This window comes from Felis catus, chromosome D2 (assembly GCF_018350175.1).
Source record: "Felis catus isolate Fca126 chromosome D2, F.catus_Fca126_mat1.0, whole genome shotgun sequence".
Taxonomy (NCBI): Eukaryota; Metazoa; Chordata; class Mammalia; order Carnivora; family Felidae; genus Felis; species Felis catus.
Genome location: NC_058378.1, coordinates 87939591 through 87965492, shown reverse-complemented (window position 1 = coordinate 87965492; position 25902 = coordinate 87939591). Strand labels below are relative to the sequence as shown.

At 44.2% G+C, this 25902-nt stretch overlaps 1 protein-coding gene across 8 annotated transcripts in view; it reads right to left on the bottom strand.

Annotated features, from left to right (window-relative positions):
* The window catches only part of LOC101091903 (zinc finger protein 717-like), a 33238-nt gene extending 10616 nt beyond the window's left edge, over window positions 1-22622 (bottom strand). For 5 of the 8 annotated variants that reach the window (XM_045040927.1, XM_045040929.1, XM_045040926.1 and 2 more), the window contains exons 1-2: window positions 5924-6042; window positions 4076-4232 (exon numbers count right to left, since the gene is read on the bottom strand). In XM_045040927.1, the coding sequence (XP_044896862.1) occupies window positions 4076-4168 (93 nt within the window). In that variant the 5' untranslated portion in view covers window positions 4169-4232; window positions 5924-6042. Of the gene's footprint in view, window positions 1-4075; window positions 4233-5923; window positions 6043-18946; window positions 19122-19543; window positions 19577-20900; window positions 21053-21505 lie in introns of those variants that run through there. The other 3 variants (XM_045040924.1, XM_045040923.1, XM_045040925.1) reach the window with 3 other exon arrangements.
* Between the last annotated feature and the right edge of the window lie 3280 nt (window positions 22623-25902).

Genomic DNA, 25902 nt, shown 5'->3' with positions numbered 1-25902 from the left:
AGAAAACATACAAAGCTATGGGAGAAAAAAATATGAAGGCTACAAGAACTAATAAATGAAAGACACCATATTCACAAGTAGGAAGCTCTACATCAAAAAGATATCAATTCTCAGTAAGTTAATAATCAGGAAATTCATGTAATATTATCCTAATAAACAACACATCCTTAGATACAGACAAGCTAATTTAAAAGTTCATTGAGAAGATTAAGTAAGAATAGACAGAGACCGTGGTAGGTTATACTTCTGTTCACCAAAATTTAGTGTCTCTCCCTTATCAGTCAGCTCTGGCTGACATAATAAATGCCCTAGACTAGATGGATTCAAAAGCAAATTTCTTGGGGCACCCGGGTGGCTCAGTTGGTTAAGCTTCCAACTTCGGCTCAGGTCATGATCTCATGGCTCGTGCGTTCGGGCCCCACGTTGGTCCGTGTGCTGACAGCTCCGAGCGAGCCTGGAGGATTCTGTGACTCCCTCTCTCTCTCTCTCTCTCTCTCTCTCTCAGCCGCCCCGCCCCCACCATCCCCCCCCCCCCCCCCCCGCCGGCTCACACTCTGTCTCTTTCAAAAATAAACAAACATTTAAAAAAATTCTTTTGTAAGCAAATTTTTCTCAGATTTCTGGAGGCTGAGACATCCAAGGTCAGGTGTCAGCCAGTTCTGTGCCGGGTATAGACCATCTTCCTGGCTTGCAGATGGTCACTCTCCTGCTGTTTTCTCATGGTGGAGGAATAAAAGTCTCTCCTCTTCCTCTTTTCACAAGGCCACCAATCCTATCAGATTAGGGCCCCACCATTAGGACCTCATTTAACAATAATTACTTTCTAAAGGCTTGATCTCCAAATGCAGTCACATTGGCAGTTAGGGCTGGCCTTCAATATACAAATTCTGGGGGAATACAGTACAGTCCACAGTACTCCCTGAGGTGCCCTTGGAGGTGGAACTCACATAAACAGATCTATATTCTTCCATGTACCTGGCACTGAACAAGAACAAGTCAATGCAAGTGACACATGTCACTTCTAAGCAGAAGCTGGAAGAGCCATGCATAGATCACCATGTCCTCCCTCTGCCACAGGACCAACAATGTTACAGTAAAAAAAAGAGCTCCTCCGTCTGGGATACTGAATGAGACAAAAAGGATAAAAAGCAAAACTGATCCGTGATGGATAGGTAGCATAAGAAAGAATGAAACCTTTGTCGTGGACCTAACTGGTAATGAATCGGCATAATCACCAAACAGAAACAAGCAGTGCAAAGAAACTGGGAGGAAGGTGATCCATGATACCAGGGGCTAAACAGCAGATCAGTGTTACTTATGATCACTGGTACTTATGTACCTAATGTTACTGAAGTAACATGAGTGATGATTACCATATGGATTTAAAGCTTTAGAAAAAGAGGTGGGAAAACAGAGTATTAGTAGTAAGTATCAGGCACTAGTCGCTGCCTTTAGTTAAATACTATAGGAAAAGTGATAAGCTCAGGTGGAAAAAAAGAGTTCAGTGTGCAAACAGGAATGAAAGAAAATTGGGAGATACTGTAAATTTGGGAACCTGTAGGACTGAAAAACTTTCAAAGGATTTCTCATTTTATCTGTTACTGTTTAGGGCTGAAAAAGTTGCCTCTTCCAATTTTTACAGAAAAAAATGTAAGAAATGCTTGGAGAGTCAAGACTAATTAAACTCAACCTCAAGGGAGTAACAAACATGTTATAACCATGGCATCCTGTGACACAATTGAACCCTGAAGACAATACACTAAGTAAAATGAGTCAGTCATGAAAAGATGAATATTGCCTGACTTCACCTATAGAGGCTCCCTAGAATAGCCAAATTCATGGACATAGAAAATAAAATCATGGTTGCCAAGGGCTGAATTAGAGGGGACAGGTACTTGGTATTTAATGAGCAGAGCTTCATTTGGGAAACATGAAAAAATTCTGGAGACAGTTGCACAAGACGATTAAAACTGATGCCACTGAACTGACATTTTTAATTAAAATGGTCAATATGGCCAATTCGAGGTTATATATATATATATATATATATATATATATATATATATTTTACTGCTTATTTATTTGTTTTGAGAGAGGGAGTGAGCGCAAGCAGGGGAGGGGCACAGAGGGAGGCAAGGAGAGAATCCTAAGCAGGCTCCATGCTGTCAGTGCAGAGCCTGACATGGGGCTCGAACCCATGAACTGTGAGATCATGACCCGAGCCAAAATCAAGAGTCAGATGCCTAACCGACTGAGCCACTCAGGTGCTCCAGGTTATGTATATGTTATCAAAATAAAAAAAGTTAACCAACTTTTCACCAAACTGTAGTCCAAAATTCTATTTATGGTTGATGCAAACATCCATTTTTCCTTACTCATTTCTTTTAAATGATTAGCTGGAACAGAAAAATTAAATATCCTTTAACAGGGTTGAGAACATGACAGTTCATTTTTGAACTAGCAATTTCAATTATACGATAATAAAAAATACAGATAGAATCACTGACAAATTTATAAAAATAAAAGGTAAAAATTATAAAAATCTGAGCCCCTTGTTTCATACTTTGCCTATCTTCATCTTAACACTTGTTTGAACGTATATCACTGACTCCTGAATACTTTCTCCAACCGGACTCCTGAAGCTGTCACCACACATGTTGGCTAGTAGCACAGCTCAAGAGGGATCCAACCCAATCACCAGGCATATACATCCTTCAGATGTTTCCAAGAAGGACAATTCCAATGTAAAACAGTTACTCCATTTGTCTGTGAACACCAATGCAGATTTTGGATAAACTAACAAAACAAACACATGGGTCTTCATGTAAGAGGAGATTATACCTGAGAGAGAAGGAGGCATCCAGGAGAAATCCCATTAGAGTCACTGGTGAATGGAAGGTATATCACATGTAAGGGAAGAAAAGACGACATGGATTTCAGGTGGGACTCGCTCAGTGTGAGGTGCCTTCTGGACAGCCACAAACAACACATTCATGGGGGAGTTGGACCTATGGTCTAAAGGATGGGGAAGAGGTCCAAGATGGAGAGAAATGCTCAAGACAATCAAACCACAGAGGGCCAGACAAGTCAAGGAAAACCGCATCGTGTGAATATGGGGGCCAGATTTGAACACTTGGAGAGCGATGTTCAGGAGAAGAAACACACAGGAGAAGAACTCAGGGAAGCAGAAGAAATCATCAGGCAAGCCGCCACAGGAGCTAACGGACAAGAATGTCCAGGAGAAGATCCTGGAGAGCAGTGTCACTACGGCAGAAGGTTCACGTGAGGCAATGCCCACAGTACACGGAGTCTAACTATAATCTAGGTGGATAATGCAGGTTGTAGGTTATTTCCTCACTTAGAAGACGTGAATTGGGACCACGCTGAGTAGGTTAAGATGCAGACCAGCGGTGGAAATATTTGTCAGAAAAATACAACTTTGAACAGTCGGCCCCACAACCTACACAGACAGACTAGCTGACAGAAACGTGGGGAGACTTATTTGAAGGACCTGCAGTCAATTCAGTCCCCCAGACATCCCAAGTTTTAGCCGAGGATCAAGTAGGGCCTTCCAAAAGCTGTCTGGGATGCCACTATCGCAACTCCAGAAAACCCTTAGTGAGCAAGCCGTGTTCCAGCCCCAGGTGACCGACACCGCTGCAGAATGCTGGACGTGTTGATTTCCAGGTTGGCAGTGAAACACTGTCCACGACACCATCTCCGTGACCGACAAAGGCACCGTTTCGGACTTCTGTGCCTGCAAGCTTTCGTGTCCCATGAGAATGTGGCACACTTTCCTCTAAGGGGCCATTCTGAAAAGATAACAAATGTGCCTATCTTTTCTCCACGACATCAGAAAGAGAAATCAGGGACGAATCTGCACTCACCTTGGAGGACTCTCAGGTCATAGAACCCGTCCATACCTACATGCCACCATTTCCACGTTTAGGTATTTTCCCCAGAAGCTGAGTTTCACTTATTTCTACTTTTCTATTTTAATTTATGAACTGCCCTGCGTAAAGCTCACGAAGCACGATGTAAAACAAGCTGAGGAGCAAGCAAACAAACCACTCACCAGAGATGAATTCTGCATGTTCTGCTGCTCTTGGAAACGCACCGAGGACTGTGGGAGGACAGCTGGGAGAGAGGGCCAATGGACCAGAGTCATGACAGGACTGCGGTGACTTGCTCCTAGGTCCTGGATTCTCTTGTGTGAGGCTCTCTACACACAGCTAGAAAAGACAATTAACAAGGGGGGGGGGGGGGTTCGCCTGCTGTGAGACAACAGAACCTCACACCTTGAGAAACAGCAGGAAACACCCTATTGCCGGGGAACCCCCAAGCCCATTAACTGCACATGCAGTTTATCCTTGGTTACTGAAAACACCCATGTCCTACTGATTTTATCAACAGTTACTAGTAAGAATTAACTTAAAATTCTGAAGATGCTTATTTAAACCACGGTGGTTTAACTACGCTCCTATTAATAGAGACATACACACAGGGCTTCATATTTGCGTTTCCACGAGGAGGACACCTGTAGCTTAAACACCTTATCTTCACGGAAAGTATACATCTTGCAACTCAACATTTTTGGCCTGTGATTTCATAGGAAAAGAACCTAAGGTACATTTCTTGTGTGGCACACTGTTCCCGTAATGGTTCTCAATGACCTGCTTCCCTGTAACCATTTCCTCAACACCGGCGTGGGCTTTGCCATTCGACTTGCTTTGGTCAAAGGGAGCTCAGCTCAGCACATGTGACCCAGACACAGGATGAAGAGGACTTTTCCACTAGCGGTTACCTTCCGGGAACACTATCATCTTGAGAAGACACCTGGGGCTAGCCTGCTAGGGACGCACGGCTTAGCCGGCAGCCAACACAAATCACCAAAAAGGTCACGCTGTAAGGGTTAAATTGTACTATAGGGCTAACGCTTAGCTTGAAAGATAACAACTTTGTTCTGACACTAAAAGTCAAAAGATAACAGCCTTGCTTTTACTCTTGTAAATCATACTTCATACTCTTGTGAATTAGGCTTTACCAATGAAGGAAACAAAAGCTCAAAAAAGAGCATCAGAGACAAGGCCAAGGAGATCCACTGGTTGCAACTTAGCGGCAGAAAGTCTAAAATAATCACCTCATTCGGTAACTGTTTCTGACTCATCTGGCAACTGTTTCTAACTCATCTGGGAACTGTTTATATGTTCTGTTCCCAGATAATGATAAAACGATGTGATCGGCTTTAAAAACTCTGTACCCCGGCTGTTCGGGGCCACACTCTTATCAAGAGTGTTGGTCCCGATCAGTCCGCCTTGCCTCTCATTGTAATAAACTTTGTTGCAACTGTCACTGGTACCCGTAGCATTCTGTTTCAGGAGTCGTGTGGATGCAACAACGCTACACAGCGCGGGGGGGGGGGGGGGGGGGGGACCTGACCCCTGCCACCGCCTGCTGTGGAGACGCCAAGAAACCCCGCAAATACAACAACTGCCTCACCCTTAGACCCGGCTGCGCACACCTTTCACGATGATCTCTCTGGAAATCGCGACATCTCACTGCTCATCAATACCGCTCATGTTACAGGTGAGCAAACTGAACGCCACCACGGTTGAGGACACCGCTGGAACGAGGACACCGACCGCAGCCCCCGACGCTCGCTGACCGTCTGCAGACCCACCCTCGCCCTCGCTGCCTCTTGGACTCGACCACCCAGTTCGCCAAGCTCCCGGAGGCACACGCCGCGCCTTCTACAGCGCGCCTTCTCCTGATCAAGCAACCACTGAAAGCACAGCCCGAGCCGGATCCCATCTCGCCTTCGGTCACCAACCCACCTTCCCGCTCCCACCAAGGGGACGACCCCTCCCCCTCGCCCGCCCAGTCCCCGTGTGGCGCAGGGCTCCCCTTTCACCCTCGCACCAACCTTCAGGGACCGACACAGACCCCAGCCTAGGGCCCTCGGGGCAGCGGCGAGAGAGGAGCCAGGAGCGGAAGTTCCTGGCGGAAGGGGGCGGGGCCGCACGTGCGCAGAGGGAGCCCGAAGACTCCCAGAGTCCCCTCCGGGAAGACGTCTGTGCAACGGAGAAACTACATTTCCCACAAACCTCTGCGCTCTGCCCATTAGGAGCTTTGGGAGGTGAGGTGATGGATGAGAGTTGGGGTCTACCCACGTGGCCAAACGTGGGATTCTCGTCCCTTATTAATTCCTGACTTTTTTTTTTAACTCCTTTGAAAGACATTTAAAAAAAGGTTTTTTTAATGTTTACTTGTTTTTGAGAGAGAGAGAGAGAGTGTGTGAGCGGGAGAGGAGCAGAGAGAGAAGAGACACAGAATTCAAAACAGGTTCCAGGCTGCAAGCTGTCAGCACACAGACACACCATGAGATCTTGACCTGAGCTGAAGTCAGACTCTTAACCAACTGAGCCACCCAGGTGCCCCAGATCCTGATTTTACCAAATGATAGAGATGTCGTCTCTAAATAGGAAAAGTCTAATGTGGAGGAAATATTACATCACATGAAATGTTAGCTTTAATTGCTAGCTATGTTATGGTAATGGTTATAGAACCCACTGGGGTTTTTTTTTTTTTTTCCCCGCAAGCATACTAAAGCATGAATAGTGAACTACCACAATATCTGCATTTTATTGAAGTACTTAACAAACAGATATGGCAACTGTTAAATTAATATTTGTAAAGTAGATCCTGGAGTTTGGGATTGAGTCAATCTTCAACGAAAGACCACGGGGGAAAGGGAAATGGAGAAGTTTATTGCGCACAGGTTCAGGAGGAACTATACCTTATGCTTCAAGGGGCCACAAGGCGAGAGGTCAAGACAGGGTGCAGGCAGAGTGAGTGCAGCAGAACCTGGACCGCATCTTCATTATGGTCCCCCTTTGATGTGCTTTGGGGTTCCAAGGATAAGGCCAAATGGGTCAATTCAAACCAGAAAGAGTACAGTTTTGCTATGGTCCATGGGGGTCTTATCTAAGGGATGTACAAGGTGAAGGTCATGGGAGGGAGGGGAACTGTTGCTCAAAAGGGATACTGGGGAAGATTATATGATGAATTTGCATTTGTTCCTGACTCTGCAGACTGTTATCTAGGGAAGGGCTATTGTCAGTCTGAGGTTCCAGCATGCCCCTTGGGCACACAAAATGGATGCAGAGGCAGAAATATCACGGGGTAGTTATGTAAACATGTACCTGCAACTCTCAATGAACGTATTAAATAGATGCTAGTTCAAATGCCTTCTTTTTAAATTTTCAGTGTGTTTATTTATTTTGAGAGAGACAAAGTCAGCACAAGTGGGGGATAGACAGAGAGAGGGGGAGACAGAGAATCCTAAGCAGGCTCCACACTGTCAGCATGGAGGCCAACATGGGGCTCAAACTCATGAAACTGTAAGATCATGACCTGAGCCGAAACCAAGAGTCAGACATTCAACCGACTGAGCCACCCAGGCGCCCCTAGTTCAAATGCCCTCTTAGAGCAGAAAGCATGTACCAGTTTCATAAATAGATGCTATTCTCACCCATTAAAATAACTTCTAAGCCATCAAAGGATGATATTGCACTATTGGGAAACCTGCTCTAGTGTATATACAGGAATGAAATCATTGGGTCATAGAGTGGATGCCCTCCAAAACAGTGCAAATTTACACTTCCAGTGTCTGGTAATTACTTGCTCAGAGACTCCAACGATTTTTCCATTCATGAATCTACTCATCAAAATCTTATTTATTTTCCTGAGGGTTGGGCTTCAACATGGGCTTCCCTTCCCTGGTTTCTGTCACGCTATAAACAAATTCAACACTCGGCTTTCTGCTGTCGATGCAGCATCTGTAGAAACAGGGATAAAACTGGCTTTTGTAATTGGGTTGACGTGTACTTTAGAGGTAGGGGTGGGGGTTGACTGTGTGGCCCATGACCTATCTGACCTATCTGTGGTTTTCCCTTTTCCTAAAATATGACCTCATCTTTTCAAGTTTATGTATCTTTTTCTCATCCTGCAATTGCCCCTCATCGGCTGTACTGTGTAGACCCAGGAACCTCAGTCTTTATTTCCTATTCTCTTCTTTTCTCAGATTCTGGGATCCCTCACCTCCCTTCCTCAGTCCCCTGGATCCCATATTCCTCTATTTAACACCTATGCGTGTGATAGTTGGAGATCCTTTAAATCCCTGCCAAACATTCAAATGTTTGTTCCTTCATCAGTGAAGTTCTGGACCTGGGCTTTTCTTGATGGGAACTTTTAAGTTACTAATTCAATCTCTTCACTTGTTCACATTTTTTTCTTGAGTCAGTTTTGGTATTTTAGGAATTTATCCATGTCATCTAAATTATCTAATGTATGTACAGTCGTTCATATAATTCCTTTTAAAACTGTTTAATTTCTGTAAGGTCTGTAGTAATGTCCAATCTTTCATTTCAGATTTTAGCAATTTGACTCTTATCTATTTCTTGGTCAATTTACTTAATGTTCGTAAGTTTTGTTGACCTTTTCAAAGAACCTGATTTTGATTTCATTGATTTTTCTCTTTTGTTTTTCTATTCTCTGTTTCATTTCTTTCTGTTCTAATCTTTATTTCCTTCCCTTACTTGCTTTAGGTCAGTTTCTCTCTCTCTCTTTTTTGTCCCCTCTCCTACCCCTGTTTTTTCTTCTTTTTCAAGAGTCTTAAGGTGGAAGTTTCCATTATTGATTCAAAATCTCTTTTCTTTTGTCATATAGACATTTGTGGAATAAACTGACCCCCAAGCACTGCTTTACTTGCCTCCCATGAGTTTTGGTAAGTTGTGTGTTAATTGTCAATTATTTCAGTGTACTTTCTAATTTCCCTTTTGATTTCTTCTTTGACAAATGTAATTTTGGGGGTTGTTAATTTTCAACATATTTGTGAGTTTCCCTAACTACGTTCTGTTTTTAATTATGAAAAACACTCGATCGTGATTTTGTTTTGTATTATTTGTGATTGTGACTGTATTTGTGATTATGTTTTGTATTATTTCCATCATTTTACATGTATTCTAGTTTGTTTTATAGATTAGTATATGGGTTTTCTTGAAGAATGTTTATGGGCAGTTGAGAAGCATGCATATTCGGCCGCTGTTGATTGGATTGTTCCAGATATGTTGGTTAAGTCTAATTGGTTTCTACTGTTATTTGAATCTTCTAGTTTTTAGTTATTCTTTTGCTTAGTTGTTTTATCCATTATTAACATGAGGTATTGAAGTCTTTAGCTATTGTCATTTTGTTGTCTATTTCTCCCTTTATTACTGTCAGGTTTTCTTACATGTATTTTGGTATTCTGTCATTAGGTGCATATATGTTTATAACTGCTATATCTTCTTGATGAATTGACAGTTTTCCATTAAAAAATGTCCCTCTTTAGCTCTAATAACTAGTTTTTGTTTTAAAGTCAATTTTGTCTAGCAGCGGCATAACCACTTTAGTATAGCATTCTTGTAGATTTTTGTTTGAATTTCATTTATTTTCCCATCCTTCTATTTTTAATCCATTTATATCTTTGAATCTCAAGTCTGGCTCTTGTATCCAACACAGATATGAGATTTTGTGCTTTATCCAGTCTGATAAGCTCTATTTTGTGATTGGATCATTTAATCCATTCACATTTAATGTATTATAGATATACTTGGACTTTTTTTTGCCATTTTAGTTTTTTTCTATGTTTCACATCTTTTCATTTCTCTATCCCTCCTTACTGTTTTCTTTTGCAAAAGTTAATATTTTCTATGTAACATTTAAGTTTCATTTATGATTTTTTTCCTTATATATTTGTTATTTCCTCAGTGATTGCTCTTTGGCTTACTATATACATCTCAAATTATCAGGATCAGATCTAGATTCATACTAACTTAGTTGTAGTTACATATAAAAGCATGATTTCTATATATCTCTATATGCACCTCACCCTTTCTTAAAGTATTATTTAATACATGTTACATCTAAAAATTCTACAAACTAAACAAAATTTATTATAATTCTTCTATTACATAATTTTATGTTTTTTTTAAAGAAGTTGAGAAAAGAAGAGCAAGGATACACTTAATACACTTTTAGGTATTAAACTTATTTATCACTCATGGTTCTCTTCATTTATTCTTATAGTCTCAAGTTACCATCTGGAGTTATTTCTTATCACAATACATATTCTCTCCCACTCACCTCCATTGTACTATTATAAGCAAAGATATTTTCATATATTACAGGCCCAATAAGACATTATATACCTACTTTTCTATACAGTTCTTTCAAATCAGATAAAAGAAGAAAGTAAAAAATTTTTCATTTATACTCTCTTTTATAGTTATCTAATTATCTTTCTTGGTACCCCCCCCCCACCTACTTTGGAGGGCATATATTCAAATTACTCTCTGGGGTCATTTACTTTCATCTTGAACAGCTTCTCTTAATATTTCTTGTCAGGCAAGTCGGATAGCAACAAATTTCCTCAGTTTTGTTTATCTAGGCATGTCTGTTTTTCATCTTCATTTTTGAAAAACAGTTTTGATGGATATAGGCTTTTTGGTTGACAGTGTTTTCCTTTGGGCAATTTGAATACGTTATTTCCATTCCTTCTGACTTCTCTTGTTTCTGCTGAGAAGTACATTGTTAATCTTACTGGGTTTTCTTCACGTGATAAAAAGTTTCCTTTTTAAGTACAAAGGTCTTCATTTGTCTATCCTCCTCCTCTTAAGATTTCTTCCCTGCCATTCACGTTCAGCATTTTTACTGGATTTCTTTGTGTTTATCCTAATTGTAGTTCACTGAGTTCCTAGCCAGTTAACATTTCTTCATTTGCCATATATCCTTGGAACTGATTCCTCAGATTTCAAACGGTTATTGTTTTCTTTTGTTTTGTTTTGTTTTATAATTTTCAGTTTGGCTGGGGAGCAGATCAATGGTCCCCCTATAGTGCTGGAAGTCCCTCTAAGAATCACATAATTTTCAAACCTGGATGCTCAGTCACTTGTGAACTTTGCAGTTGTCACAGAGTAATGACACATAGTTTAACAAACAAAACTAAGCTCAAACAATTGTCGGTATTATGTGAATGAGTCATTATTATTTATGTGCTTTGGAAGTTTTGCAGATACTATCATGACCGGGGTATTATACTTAAAAACATTTTGTTAATTCTATATTAGCAATACACATGTTCACGAAGTGGGTAAAATTATAGCAAATGCTGAAAAATACACCTGACAATGACTTAGAAGGTCTGTTTATATTACAGAATTCATCAAGCAATTGAAAAAAACCCACCATGACACACTACACAATTTAGTAGATAATACAGAGAAAATAAAAAGAAATATTACATAAACTTTTTGCTACAGTATTGGTAAATACATGCCTTCTGGGACTATATTTCCCTTGAATGTCATATAGTCCCAGATGTGAGCTTTTAGAGACATTAATTTAAAATTTACAAGGTCTGTAGAGGACATAATAAAAGTCAGTTAGAGCCTGGAGGCTACTTGAACCAGAAGGAACTGTGGCTTTTTACACTATGATGTTGTATTTTAGATTTTGCTGCCAGCCACTGCCTTGAAAATTCAAGCAAGAGGGGACTCCATGTGGGGTTTGGAACTCTCTGAACACTGTCAAGAATGAAGTACAGGAGATCCATTGGTGTCCTGGGCTACATCCTTCAGCCCAGCTATGGAGGTGGAGGATAGTCCCTCTCACACAGATAGAGCCCTAGCCCATCTCCACCTTGTCTCTCCATGATTCAGCCTTGGGAATTTTCCCAAAGCTAAGGGAGATCAGTCACTCCATTCGTGGGGAGTTCAAGGAGTTCATGGCCAACTTTCAATCCATAGCTTCTCATGACTCAGTGGGTCAGCTGAGATACATATGACCTAGCTTTTTACAGAGTACCCAACAGGATGAATGTCAGCTTGTGCACAGCGGTCAGCAGCTCAGCAGGACACCCTTAACTGTCTTTCCCTCCACTCTTCTCTTATTTTCTGCACTTCCTCATTGTTGCTTTTTGCAATCATTTCCCAAATAAACGGTGTACACAAGCTAGTATCTCAGCTCTTCTGGGGATAGAGGGGAATACAAAACAAAGACAGCAAGAAACCCAAGCAAGACAACAACTCCTACTCAAGTCAAGTCAAAACAAATACGGGAACCCTAGCCAGAACACTGACCTCTTCTCAGCAAAGAGTGGTCCCCAAGCCAACAATCCTAACACAATCACCCACCAGAATCAATAACATCACCAGGAGGGTAGCACTTCCCGTGTGTTTCTCAGAAGACCCAATTGCCCCCACTGAAAACTACCACTTATGTTTGAGTACATCTCTGCTTGATAGAGCCTGAGTCACATATGGGATATAAACTGCAAGGAAGTCTGGTTTCTTCTGTGACACCTGCAGGACATCGGAGTCCCCCACCTGCCCCCTTCCTCTGCAGGACTCTGCCCCACATGTCCGAAGCCTCCTCTCTTGGATCACGCTTCTGCCATTTCACCGCCACGGGTCTCCATGTGCCCTCACTGTGGTCTGGAAAGCTAAGGCAGTCATTAGGCCCACCTGGTCTGATGGTGTTGCGTCTCATTTATCTCCGTGACTGGATGGAACAGAACTTATTTCTCGCTCACTGTCCTTCCTGTGCTGATCGATGCAGTGTGGCATGTGAGATGCTGCAGGTGACTCAGACAGGCGGGGGTGGTGCCCGCTCCAGGTGGGCACCGGCTCTCCCACGCAGGACGTGGAAGGAACGCATTGACCTAAAGTAGTGCTCTGGGTAGGATGTGTGGGCACGGGATGTTTAGTAGCTCTGTTTCAGCACACTTAGCATGGACTCAGCCCGGAGAAGGAGACGTCTTCCCAAAGCAAGCAAAGGGGTCCCTTTTCCATCCTCTAACACAGGTGGCAAAGGCAGACTTACAGAAGAAAACGTATAAATATTTTGTGTTCCCAAAGTGGCAGCAAAAGCACATATCTGAGACACAAATACACACTCTGCCGGGAAAGTGCCTGCTCCAGACTTGTTAAAGTAAAAGGGTCAGTTCCTACTCCTACTTTATCGTCATTTCCTCTGCATCCCATTCGTAGCCCCTTTGCTCTGAGCTCTTTCTCCAAGAACCACCCTGAGTCATGGAGAGAGCAGGCTTCAGGAGAAGCTGATCTGTCAATGAAGCAGGGAAAAGAGAGTACAAGAGCCAAAAGAGAGGAGGAAGAGACAGTCATGGAGCAAGACAGCAATGAAGACTTTGGGAGGTTTCTGATCATAGCCTGGAATTTTTGGAATCCCAATACTCCCTTTCAACCACATGCACGAGGACGAGACAGGGAGGAGAGAAGGGTTTAGGTATCATGGAGAGAAGCATTGAGATTGTTGAGGTGACGTGATGGAAGAAAGAGTTCTGGAAAGAAGAGAATAGGAAGGTACTGTTAAAGGTGGAGCCTGCACTTTCAGTTGGGCATCTTAATCGGCTCTGGTGGCCCCTGCACTCCAGGAACCTGAGGCTCCAGGCTCTGTCACGGAGAAGAGGGCAGCAGTAATACAACATGCACACACACACACACACACACACACTCACACGCACGCACTTAACGGGATTCATCAAGGCAGCACCTTCTCTCTAGCAGGCAGATGTGTAACTACAACATACAGGAGGCAACTTGCGGAACACCTTCCAGGGCGAGATGAGTGAATAAGAGTAACGTGTGGTTTTCAGACGTTTTGAGAATTCAGCCCATAATAGGACACACATTTTACTTCCAACCCGGTAAATCCCTATATACCCTCACACAACTGAAACAAAAAGTTCACAAAGTGAATCTTACCCTTCACTAATTGTGGTATGTTCTAATATTTTCTTTTCTATTCTACCCCAATTTTAAAAAATAAGTTCATCAAGCTCCTCAGAATTGATTCTGCTGCAGCTTCAAAAACAGTTAGATGAATGAAGTATTTAATGGCCTGGCAGTGCCTCTTCTACGTTGACCTCCCACGGCACTGGATGGAGGAGTCACGGAGCAAGGCCTTACTCTCCTATGGAATGTGGTGAGAGTCACAGTATGACCATTTCCTCTGAGAAGGATCCCTGTGTGAGTAACTCATCATCAATTGTGTCATGCTGAGAAGCACACTTAGCTCTTGGAATCTCGTGTTCTGAATTTTTCTAAGTTGGAAAGGAGAACATACACTATACAAGGGTGCCTGGGTGGCTCAGGCAGTTCAGCATCTGACTTTGGCTCAGGTCACGACCTCACTGCTTGTGGGTTTGAGCCTTGCAGCGGGCTTTGTGCTGACAGCTCAGAGCCTGGACCCTGCTTCACAGTCTGTGTCTCCCTCTCTCTCTGCCCCTCCCCTGCTCACACTCTGTCTCTCTCTTTCTCAAGAATAAAAAAACATTAAACATTTTTTATAAATAAATATTTAAAATATATATATATATATATATAAAGGATGTATACTGTACAAAGTTGTGAAGACAGAAGCTGTGTACATATCACTCCTGGCATATGGAAGATGATCCACATACAGGCCCACCTTAGACATATTGTGGGTTCTGTTCCCAACCACTACAATAAAGTGAATATCACAATAAAGTGAGTCAGATGAATTTTTTGTCTCCCAGTGCATGTAAAAGTTATGTTTACACTACACAATACTAAGTGTGCAATAGCATTATCTCAGAAAAGCAATGTACATACTTTAATTGTAAAATATTTTACTGCTAAAAAATGCTAAGCATCATCTGAATTTTCATCAGGTTGTAATCTTTTCATGGGTGGAGGGTCATGCCTCAGTGTTTTTGGCTCATCAGGGTGGTGGCTGCTGAAGGTTGAGGTGGCCATGGCAATTTCTTAAAATCAGATGACAATGAAGTTTGCTGCACTGATTAACTCTTCCTTCCCTGAATGACTTCTCTGTGGCGTGTGATGCTTTTTGACAGCATTTTACACACAGAACTTCTTTTAAAATGGGAGTCAGTCCTCTCAAGACCTGCTGCTGCTTTATCAACTACATTGATGTTAACGTCTCGCGTACCATACTGGACTCAGTTGGACACATTCCCCATTACTACCAACACTCAGCGGAAGAGCGGTCCAGACCGCTTTGAGTTGGGCACTCCGCATGGTCCTTGGCTACTGTGGCCTGACTCACCCCTTCATTCCCCTGAGCCTGCTCTGGCAAAGACGTGTCACTGCCACCATGTGCTGGAAGCAGCCTCTTGTCAGCTCTCTCCTGCCTTGATGAGCCTGCTGCATCTGACACTGTCCGTGGGAATGCTCCTTCCCTGGCTCTCCCAGTCTGCCCCAACTCTCCATCACCGTTGCTATGCTCCTTCGTCTGCTCGCCCCTGGAGGAAACATCTTGTTACCAGTGAGATCGTGGGTGGGAAGAGAGGTGTTCCTGTGTCGGTGAGGGACGCCAAACAGGAACAGGGAAGGCAGGACAGCAGAAGGCATGGGTCATGTCCATGCCAAGTCCTGCCCTGATGAGTATTTTTGGCCCTAGAGGAGAGAGGAGTTAGGGCAGAAGCTGAGAGTCAGAACATGAGTATTGCTGCACCTGAGCCTCATGACCAAGGCGGACACACAGTGGAGTGGGTCAACTTCCTGCTTCCACAGCAGAGCACGGGGCCGGCATCTGGTGTGCTGCGCAGAGCTGGTGACCCGCACCAGGTATCCCTGTGTCCCCAGAGCACTGGGGAAGCAGCTCGCACTGAGGGCATTTTCACAGGGAGACAGGGCAGGGCAGCCTTCTCCTTCAGCACGTGTGAGGCTCTGTGAGGTCTCCCGGCTCCAGGCTCGGGACAGAGACTAGCCAGTTGTCCACCAATTATGTTCGCTCTTGTTCCTTGATTTCGGTCAGATGTTTCCCAGAGGACTTCCTTGGGGTTTGGTGTGTCCACTTACAGTGAAGGGAAAATGAATAGAAGGCATGGCTGCCAACCCCCTGGTTCTCAATGCTGCTTTCTCATCCGCTAGCTGGATTCAAGTGAGCATGGCGATAATGTGTTGAGACTGGACGTGGGGCAGACTCAGTCGGCACGTGAGATGGGACAGGAGAAGAGCTCTGGGCAGCATGGAGGGGTAAGAACACTCTTGTTCTTCAATAGGCGTGGCAATTGGAAAACTGTGTAACTGGGCTATCCGCTTTCACTCTCTGAGACACTTTTATTAAGCAGAAAATATGCCTGTTTCCTTCCTTGTGCTGGCCCCCGGGAGAACATGCCATGAGATGATGCCAAAGCAGTAGGTGAATATTTTTGCACATTTAACAGGGAGTAATGGATGGAAGGGAGGCGTGACAAGGTTGAAGTCATACACTCATCAGGCCCATATAAGGGCATTTTCTCAGTTTCTCCTGGTAAACCAGCTTATGTGAGTCAGTGCTCAGTCAGCTGACACTGTGAGTCTGCTGTGAACGAGGGTTTCCTAACTTGGCTACACAGCAGGGAGTCTGGGTCCTGGAGAAACATGGCTTCAAAGAGCACCTCTTGAGAGCAAGTGTGGGAAGAAACCCTAGCTCTCAATGTGCACTCTAGATCCTTAAAACTGCACCTTAATCTTATCCTCAACCCTATACTCTGACCCTCACCTATGACCCTAATTTAACCCCTGACCCTGAACTCAAAATCCTGCCCTGACCTTTTAACTCTGATTCTGGTTCTGGCCATATGTAAGGGCCCGGTGTCACAGCGCTGGGACAGACAGGCTACAGCGACGCCGGTGGCATCCAGGACAGCCTGCACTTGGTTCTCAGATTCCCTGTGCAGGTAAACAAACACACTCACGTTTACAGAAATTAGGGTTCATGTTTTCACCCTTTTTGGGGCATGTTTCCATTCTTTATGAATCTAAGACCTTCTGGTTGTGCCCCATGGAAACACAGTTCAAAATCTTATTTGAATTGAAATGAATTTATAGGTTAATATGGGGAAAATGTCATCCTGGTGTTGGTTTTTCTCTACTCACATGTTCAAAATATCTCCATTTACTGAGGTCTTCTTTGTGCCCTTCAATACCTTGTTAATTTTCTCCAAAATTGTCTTGCATAGCTTTTGTTAGATTAATTCCTAGGGATGTATTTCTTATAATTGTTGAGTCCATTTTAAATGGGCCTTCTTTAAAGTGCATTTTGTGTTTGACCATTGCTGATGTACCTAACCCATCTTTTCTGTCATATGCCTTTAGAACCATAAATTTTCCCACTAAAACATTACATCTGTTCCTAATCATAAAAAGATAAGGAATTCCACAGCATACATTTTCTTTCTAATTCTCTTCTTGCTGCCCATGCGATTTTCCTTTTATATCTTACTGTTGTTTAAATGCAAACATATTCCAATTTCTATAAGAATTTCTGTTTTGGGGGGGGGCGCCTGGGTGGTTCAGCCGGTTGGGCGTCCAACTTTGGCTCAGGTCACAATCTCACTGTTTGTGAATTCGAGCCCTGTGTCAGGCTCTGTGCTAACTGCTCAGCGCCTGGAGCCTGCTTTGGATTCTGTCTGTCTGTCTGTCTGTCTCTCTTTCTCTCAAAAATAAATAAACATTAAAAAATTTTGTTTAAATTTCTCGTTTTTTAGTTGATTATTTAATTTATTCCCTCAAACTCTTTTTTTCTTAATCAGTCTCTCTAGAGGTTTGCTATTTTATAGTTTTCCCCAAAACCTAGATCTCATTTTTTTCTATCATTAGTTTCTGCTTTTGGTATTATGACCTCTTTATGCTCTTCTAGAATTTGCACTCTTACTCTTTCTCTACCTTCTAATTTAATCATTTGTTAGACTTCAGTCTTCCTTCCTCTTTTCCAAGATCCCTTTTATTTTCCTTAGGTCTATCTCACAAGTATTTCTAGTAGGGTTTTATTTAACGACTGCTTAAAGTGCACATTATAATGGAAATTATGAATCTCTGGAATAAAAACTGTCCTAAATATTTTTTCTCCTACCTTTCTTAAGGTATAAAGGTTTATTTTTTTACCATGATTACTAAAATGCCTTTTTTTAATTTAAAAAAATTTATGTTTTTTTCATTCTTTTTGAGAGAGAGAGAGAGAGAGAGAGAGAGAGAGAGAGAATGAGTGGGGGAGGGGCAGAGAGAGAGAGGGAGACACAGAATCTGAAACAGGCTCCAGGCTCTGAGCTGTCAGCACAGAGCCCAACGCAGGGCTTGAACTCATGAACTGTGAGATCAAAACCTGAGCTAAAGCCAGAGGCTTAACCAACTGAGCCACCCAGGAGCCCCCTAAAATACCCCTTAAGGAAACAAACAGGGGTGCTTGGGTAGCTCTGTCTGTTAAGTATCTGACTCTTGATCTTGGCTCGAGTCATGATCTCACGGTTCGTGGGATAGAGCCCTGCATCAGCTTCATGTGCTGATGGTGTGGAGCCTGCTTTGAATTCTCTCTCTCCTTCTCTCTCTGCCTTTCCCCTGCTCATATGCATGCACTGCTTTCTCTCTCCCTTTCTCAAAATAAATAAATAAACTTTAATAAAAAAAAAAAAAGAAAACAAATGACTTTTTGGTAAAAATTGTACTTACCCAGAGTTAGCCAATGGGGTTAATAGAAATATACTTCCCTTAAAATTAAACACTCAGGCACTTATGTGGCAGAGCCCCTCCCTAAGGAATGTGGTGAAAAACCTCAAGACAAGGAAAGGCAACCTGGCTATATGCCCGCACGTGACATCCCTCATGACTCTGTAACAAGACCACCCATTCAGAGTGTACCTTACCATATATGGGAGGCAAAGGAGCAAAAATTGTACAAAAGGCCACACCCCGCTGCACTCGGGGCTCAGTTTTTGGGGTATGAACTCACTGAGCCCCTGCCGGCACGATGAATAAAGTTGCTTCCTGGAAAGAAAAGTCTCGGTGACCTGTCTCTTTGTGCGAGAACGCTGCTACGCTTAATTGTCATAATTTAAAGTTTTTAAAGGAAAAAGATGACTGACCTTACGAGTGAAGCACTGTCTGAACTCGGTGTCCTGAGTCACGGCATGAGGCAGATTGGACGGGACGAGATTAATGTATCTCTGGACCTCACGCACCACGGCGTCTGTGTAGAGCATCCGGGCACTGTCGCTCATGCAGGGGAAACCACTCTGTCGATTTCCTTGTGGACTCTACCTGCATGAGAAACAGTGTCACTTGTGAACCATCCAGAAATGTCAACCCAAACTGGGCTGTTGGGGACAGAAACTGGATCCTACAAACTCGCAAAGGAAAGCATCCCTTCAGTATGTTTTGCTGTGTCTGCAGCTGTGGTTTGACCGAAATGGCCTGTAGTGCAAATGTGCTGTAAGTTCTCCACACAGCGGTTCTGTTAGTGTCTGGATCTTTCCCATGTTGTTCACAAGAACTAAGAGGGCAAAGTTACAACCCTTCAGTCCCACACAGATCTTTGCACAATGATAATGCAGAGAAGTCTGACTCCAGAGACCATCTAAGATGTCTCCAGCAACCATTTTTCTGAACACTTACAAGAAATGGAGGGAAATGCTTGCCAAGTGCCTCTTTGTACCAGATAGCCAGCTAGAAACCTTCCTTACCCATGTCTAGGGCAGGTGTTGTTGTTGTTGTTGTTGTTGTTGTTGTTAATTTTTTAAAGGTTCATTTGTTTTTGAGAGAGAGGCAAAGAGAGAGGGAGACACAGAATCCGAAGCAGGCTCCAGGCTCCGAGCTGTCAGCACAGGGTCCAATGTGGGGCTCACATCCACAAACCACGAGATCATGAGCTGAGCCAAAGTCGGAGGCCCAGCCGACTGAGCCATGCAGGTGTTTAAGGCAGGGCTTAATGTTCCTGTTTTTAGAGGAAACAACTACAATTCAGAGACCTCGAGTATCCGGATGGAAGCTATCTGATTGTGGAGCCAGGATTGCAACCAAGACTGTTTTACTATAACCACACACTGCTTTTTGGAACAAAACTTCCTAAGTCAATAAAGTGTTGATTCCCTCAGTCTTTCAAGTGATAACTATGTCAATTTCATGAACTAGCTCCACAGAACCACAGAAGTGCTACAGATAGGCCCTCAGCTTTTGCTTGGTGTTGCTTTGTACCAAGGGGGAAGGGAACTGAACTGAGAGCACACCTGCTTGTCCTGAGCCACACAGCCAGTGTGCAACACTATGCCGGCTCTGTCACAAGCCTCCCTCGTGTGTGAGATTCAGAAACCAATCCCTTCCTCTTTCACTGTTCAAAAACTTACTTGTGATATTTCATCTCCATTGTCATGAAACATCCCAGTTTATTTGTTGCCTGCTTGTGTAGGACAGTATGTGCAGGGGTCTCCAAAGACACATCAAAGTTTGGGAACAATGATCCAAACTTATTTAAGTTATTCTTTGCTGTTAACATAGCAAGTCAGTTTCTAAAAATTTAACCTAAATCCACAATCAAGTGCACTTATAAATTTTTGGTACAATGATCTTTTTCAAATTATGTGTGATAGCAAAAAATGTAAAACAATTAAACCTCTCAAAATAATAAATAAATTATGGTATCCCTCAGTATAAAAAATTGCATGCTAATTTGAAATAATATTTTGTAAGAACACCTAATAATGTGTGAACGAGTCCATAATTTACTACTAGGTGGAAAAATAAAGTTCAGTGCTGTGAAATTCCAATTGTGTGCAACATGTGCATACACACACAGAAAGAGGGGAGGCTGGAGACCATGCAAATGGAAGTATAAACTTTTATCTGAATGATAGGACTACTAGTGAATTTTTAAAATTTGTCTTCGTCATTTTCTATACTTTCCAATTTTCATAGGCTAGGCCTGTGTTAGTTAACTTGGAAATCAGGGAAAGCCAGAACATGAAAAGAACTAGCTGTGCTGAAGCACCAGGAGGGCTGTCTTCTTCCCCCGTGTCCACCCCCACCCAGGAGCGCCTCACTCACCTTCCACCTCTGGGTGCTTCAGCCGGATTGGCAGGGCCAGCCACAGTGTGCTGCTGACCGTCTCCTGGCCAGCACTGAACAGGTTAGAGCCAACAGCTGCTAGGTTCTCAACATTAAATTCAGAATATGGGTCGGTTTCCCTGTAGATTTCCCTGTAGGTAGTGGAGTAATCAGTTACATGATTTCATCATAAGTCCTCTATTAGACACACACAGATGTGGGTTAGAAAGGATAATAAGTCCTTAGGAGGTGGAATGTTTATGGCGTATATGAATGGTTATTTTATGCCTTTTTTTTTTTTTTTTTTTTTTTGCCTAAGTGATTTTCACTTGATGCCTAATTTGTAATCGGCAAAGAGGTTAATAGTTGTAACATCTTGCATAGTGGAAAATATATTTTAAGATGTTGTGCTCTGGACGTAGTCTTGAAGAAAAGGTAAAAACAGGGCCCACTTGTGCATAAACACACGCACACACACACACGTTAGCCACCAGGCCCTTATTCTTTGTCCCATGGTGGGCTCTGTCCAGGGATTAGAGACAGGCGACCTGTGCTCCCAAAGTAGCAATGGTTCCAACCGTCACCCTGAATACCAGCCACTTTACCTGCAGTTCTGTGATGGTCCATGGGCTCCTGGGGGGGGCAGGAGGGATGGTCTCAGTCAGGTCACTTTGCCTAGCAAGTGCTGAGTAAACACTGAACCATCAGGCAGTTAATGAGGGAAAGGTACGCGCTCCACATGTCAGCCCAGCGGTGGGGAAACACACCATGGAGGCCTGGGGTCTTCCAGACAGGGGGCATCAGACCTGGACCTGCGTGCACGGAGCCCAGGCAACATCTATGCAATGAGGGCCACGCAGCCGCCCATGCAGCACGGGGGGTCTGCCACACGCACCTCCTCCAAAATGTTGAGGAAGCGGTCGACGTAGTCCCAGGGCCGCTCAGACTCCAAAGCCCCTTGATGCTGTACTACTCTCTCCAAAATGAAATTTCTTATATTCTGAGTGTTTTAAAAATATTCTGGTGTCTCCCAGGAAGATAGTGACTGAGCAATGGCCACAAATTGTAGGGAAAAGCCACACCCTTCCTTCCGCCTCCAGGACTCAAAAGCGAAGACAGGTTGTGAGGCATTGAAGCATCTCTGTTAAGGGGGACCCTACCCTCTGCAGCCCCTTCCCATTTCTGGCTGCAGGACCCCGAGCGGGCTGCAGCCTCTGTCAGCACGTCAGAAGAGATGTGTTGGCAGAGGGCAGCCTGACTGCCTCTCCAACGGGCTTTCAGCTGTGTTACGTAAGTGGCCCTATCACTTTTCCACAGCTGCCCTCCATCATCTCAGGTGCACCCTGGGCCGCTGCTTCCCTGTTGCCCACGGTGGGACTCTGCACGCAGGTTCACCCCTGGCACCAGTGGCAGGTAATCCAACAAGCAGAGACAATTGGCTTTACCTGGGCCCAGAAAGAGCTTACTATGGAAACGTTTTCATTCAACAACCCAGTCCGATTCAGGAACTCCTCGTCTTGATAGTTGACGTGCTCCTTAAAGAGGATGAAGCAGATTGTGTTGCAGGGAGAGCCAGCCAGGATGCAGCAGGGTCCATGGGCTCAGCTGGTAGGAGGGACGATTACCAAACTCAAGGAAAACTTTCATGAGTGGTCTACACTTTCCAAATAAAAATGAGGGAAGATGGTTCCAGCAGGGTGGTGCCGGGGCTCAGGGAAGCATAGGGAGGTAATCCTAACTTCCCACCAGATGCAAACCCACCCTCTGTCTGTGTGAGGACCCGCACCAGGTGCTGGGCTTCCTCCCGGACACGGCCCTCGATGCTCCTCCTGCCCGTCCCAAAGTTCCACAGGGTCATGAGAGGAAAACGACACATTTGCTTCCACCGCTTTGCCATGGCTGGACGCAAGTCCTGAGGGAGAAGCCAAGGACAGGAGTCTGGTCACCAGAGGGCAGGCAGAGGGGCCCTGGCACGTGATGGGCACTTGATAGTACGGGGACTTCCTTGAGAACTGCTTTCAGAGGATCAGAACGTCAGGAACGTTTCCCCTTCTACAGACAAGCAGCAGCATCTACCTGGAGCTAATGTTAGAAAGTCGATTTTCAGAAGTCCATTGACTATCAGTTCTTCCCTGGAGGGAGCTCATCTGAAGGACTTCACCTTCAGACACATCCCAGTTTGGCTCCTGCCCCAACCTGACGGGCTGCTTCTCTCCCTGTGTCCTACACAAAAGCCCCATCAGGAGACATCTCACCTCCGGCCGCACAGATCAGACGTCAGTCCCACCAACTTCACCACAGGCTTGCCAAAAAACACCTGCATAAGAGCAGGTGAGCTCACGCCAGCTACCCATATCTATTAACGGGGAAACAAAGATATTTCCGATAACTTAAAGTGTTCAGATTAATGTCTCCAGACTGATTCGACAGGATCTTGGCACCACAAGCAAAATAATAAGCAGAGATAAAAGAAGCAATCGGGACAGAAGAGTTGGTAAGAGTTAAAAATTGATGTCGCGTCTTCTCACAGTGACGGTCTAGGTGATTCTGATCAATCTGTTCTGCTGAGATGCTGCACAAATGTACATATGGTTCATGAGAACCAGAGCCAAGAAGGGAACAAGGAACTTGGGCTTGCTTTCCCACAGAAGCACAGGTGAGACACAAAACCCCAGCAGAGCTACTAAACACTGGGAAGGTCCCAGAAGCAAGAGTCAAGCCTGCCAAGGAGGGCATCTGCAGTAAAGGACTGGGGTTGCAGCCGGCACTGAGGGTCTGCTGGAGACGGACCAGCCCAGCGGGGTCGGCAGCCCAGCTTCTGACCAGCTGCCAGTGAGGCCCTAGAACACTGGTGGTGCTCTTCCTCACCTGCCCCGAGGAAGCAGGAAATCCTCTCGGTGGGAAGGGGCTGTTGTTAAAACCTGAAACTACCGCCACAAGTTTTTGCATAAAGTGTCTGGAACCTAATACAAAATTAGTAACAACCTAGAGAGCGCAGGTCACAGAAATCAGCTGCCTGGGGCTCCATCCAGTGGCAACATCAGGGACATTACAACTGCTGAACAGGTCAGACTTAAAAACATTAAGAGTTTGTCAGAGATCTGAAAACTAATCAAAGAACCACATCAAGCTTTTCAAATTGAAAAACAGAATAACTGAAGTGAAACAGTGTTTACACACAACCAAAGACGGGACTTGTGAGCTGACAGCCTAGTCTAGGCCGAACAGCAGAAGTTGAGGGATTCGAAACCCCGAAAGAATTTAAGGAAGTATTCGGATAACATGTATGATCTGAGGGTAGCAGGGAAAGAATGTCATGGAGGAAATGCTTGGCTGAATGATGGCAGAACTTTCTCAAACCAACACTTACTCTTTAAAATGCAGAAATAGGATCAATACACACAAAACCAAATTTAGTCACCTCTGAATAAAATTGATGATGATAAAAAGAAATAACCCTACAAGCAGCCAGGGGTGGGGGTGGAGGCGAAATACACATCACCCTCAAAAGGATGACACTATGAACTGTAATTTTGCAACAGATAGAATGCACGTCAGACACGAAGAATGACATCGTTAAAGGACAATCACCACTGACCGAGATTTCTGTATCATTTGAAACAATTCTCAAAAATGAAGAAGAATGTGGGGCGCCTGGAGGGTGCAGTCGGTTAGGTGTCTGACTTCAGTTCAGGTCATGATCTCGCAGTTGGTGGGTTCGAGCCCCGCGTCGGGCTCTGTGCTGACAGCTCAGAGCCTGGAGCCTGCTTTGGATTCTGTGTCTCCCTCTCTCTCTCTGTCCCTCCCCCGCTCTTGTTCTGTCTCTCTCTCTCTCTCTCTCTGTCAAAAAAATAAATAACCATTTTTAAAAAATGAAGAAGAATTTAAGGCATGTTGAGGCCACTGTAATCTGAAAGAATTTGTCAAGAGAAGACTGCATTAAATAAATATTAAAGGACGTATTTTGGGCAGAAGTAATATGATTCCAATAGTCACAGGGCCCCTAATCTTCATTGTTTGGATACAGACATAGGGATAATATGACCTATCACAGCTTGTGTATTTTCTGCCTTAGTAGATAGTGCTTAATCAACACAGGAGATGCGCTCAGGTGTGTCCCTGGTAGCATCATCCGTCATGACCCCAAACTGAACACAGCCCAGATGTCCACCATCAGCAGAAAAGGTAAATGATACCCAAACAGTGGAGTGCTACACAGGAACAGAAATGGACGAGTGCATCAAGCACAACATGGATGCAGCCAGAAGCACACTTTTGAAGGGCACAGACCATGTCCTACAGAGAACCTGCTGTATGATGCCACGTCTCCATAGTTCAAAACCAGGAAAATAACACGCTGCCATTAGATATCAGAACATGTGGTACCTCTGGGGAAAGGCAGAGAGAAATGATCGCGGAGAGGGCAAGAGAAGGCTTACGTGGTGCTGAGGTTCTTGTTCCTTGATCCGAGTGGTGGTTGCACATGTGTGTTTGCTGTGTAGTCCCCCCCTGAACTGTACATTTGTGACTTCAAACTAACGCCACAAAAGGTCATATCAACTGTTGTGCAAAGTGGTTCAAGGGTTCCCTGAGCAATCGAGACGGGGCTTAAGACTGAGCCGGTGACCTGAGAGAGGTCAAGGAAATCTCTCCTATTATAGAAACAAAGAGACAGCAGTGGGACAGAATGGACAGAATGGACACCAAGGCCCCTAACCTAGGACACAAAATGCAGCAGCTGGATGTCCAGTTCAAGTCTTCTACTCACAAGCCGCCAGATGGCCATGAGGGCAAAGGGAGGACACTTCTCGGGGTATGGGGACTCAGAAAATACCCACACTCCCCCTTGCTCACTCCAAGGTGGTGCTCCCATGAAACACAAAAGGAGTGCGCTCCCCCCTCCTCTTGTGCACTGCAGGGCTTCTCGAGAAATGAACACTTTGGCCCAAGAAAACCCAGCAGTACCTACCGTCCATCAGCACAGCAACTCTGCAAGAAAGTA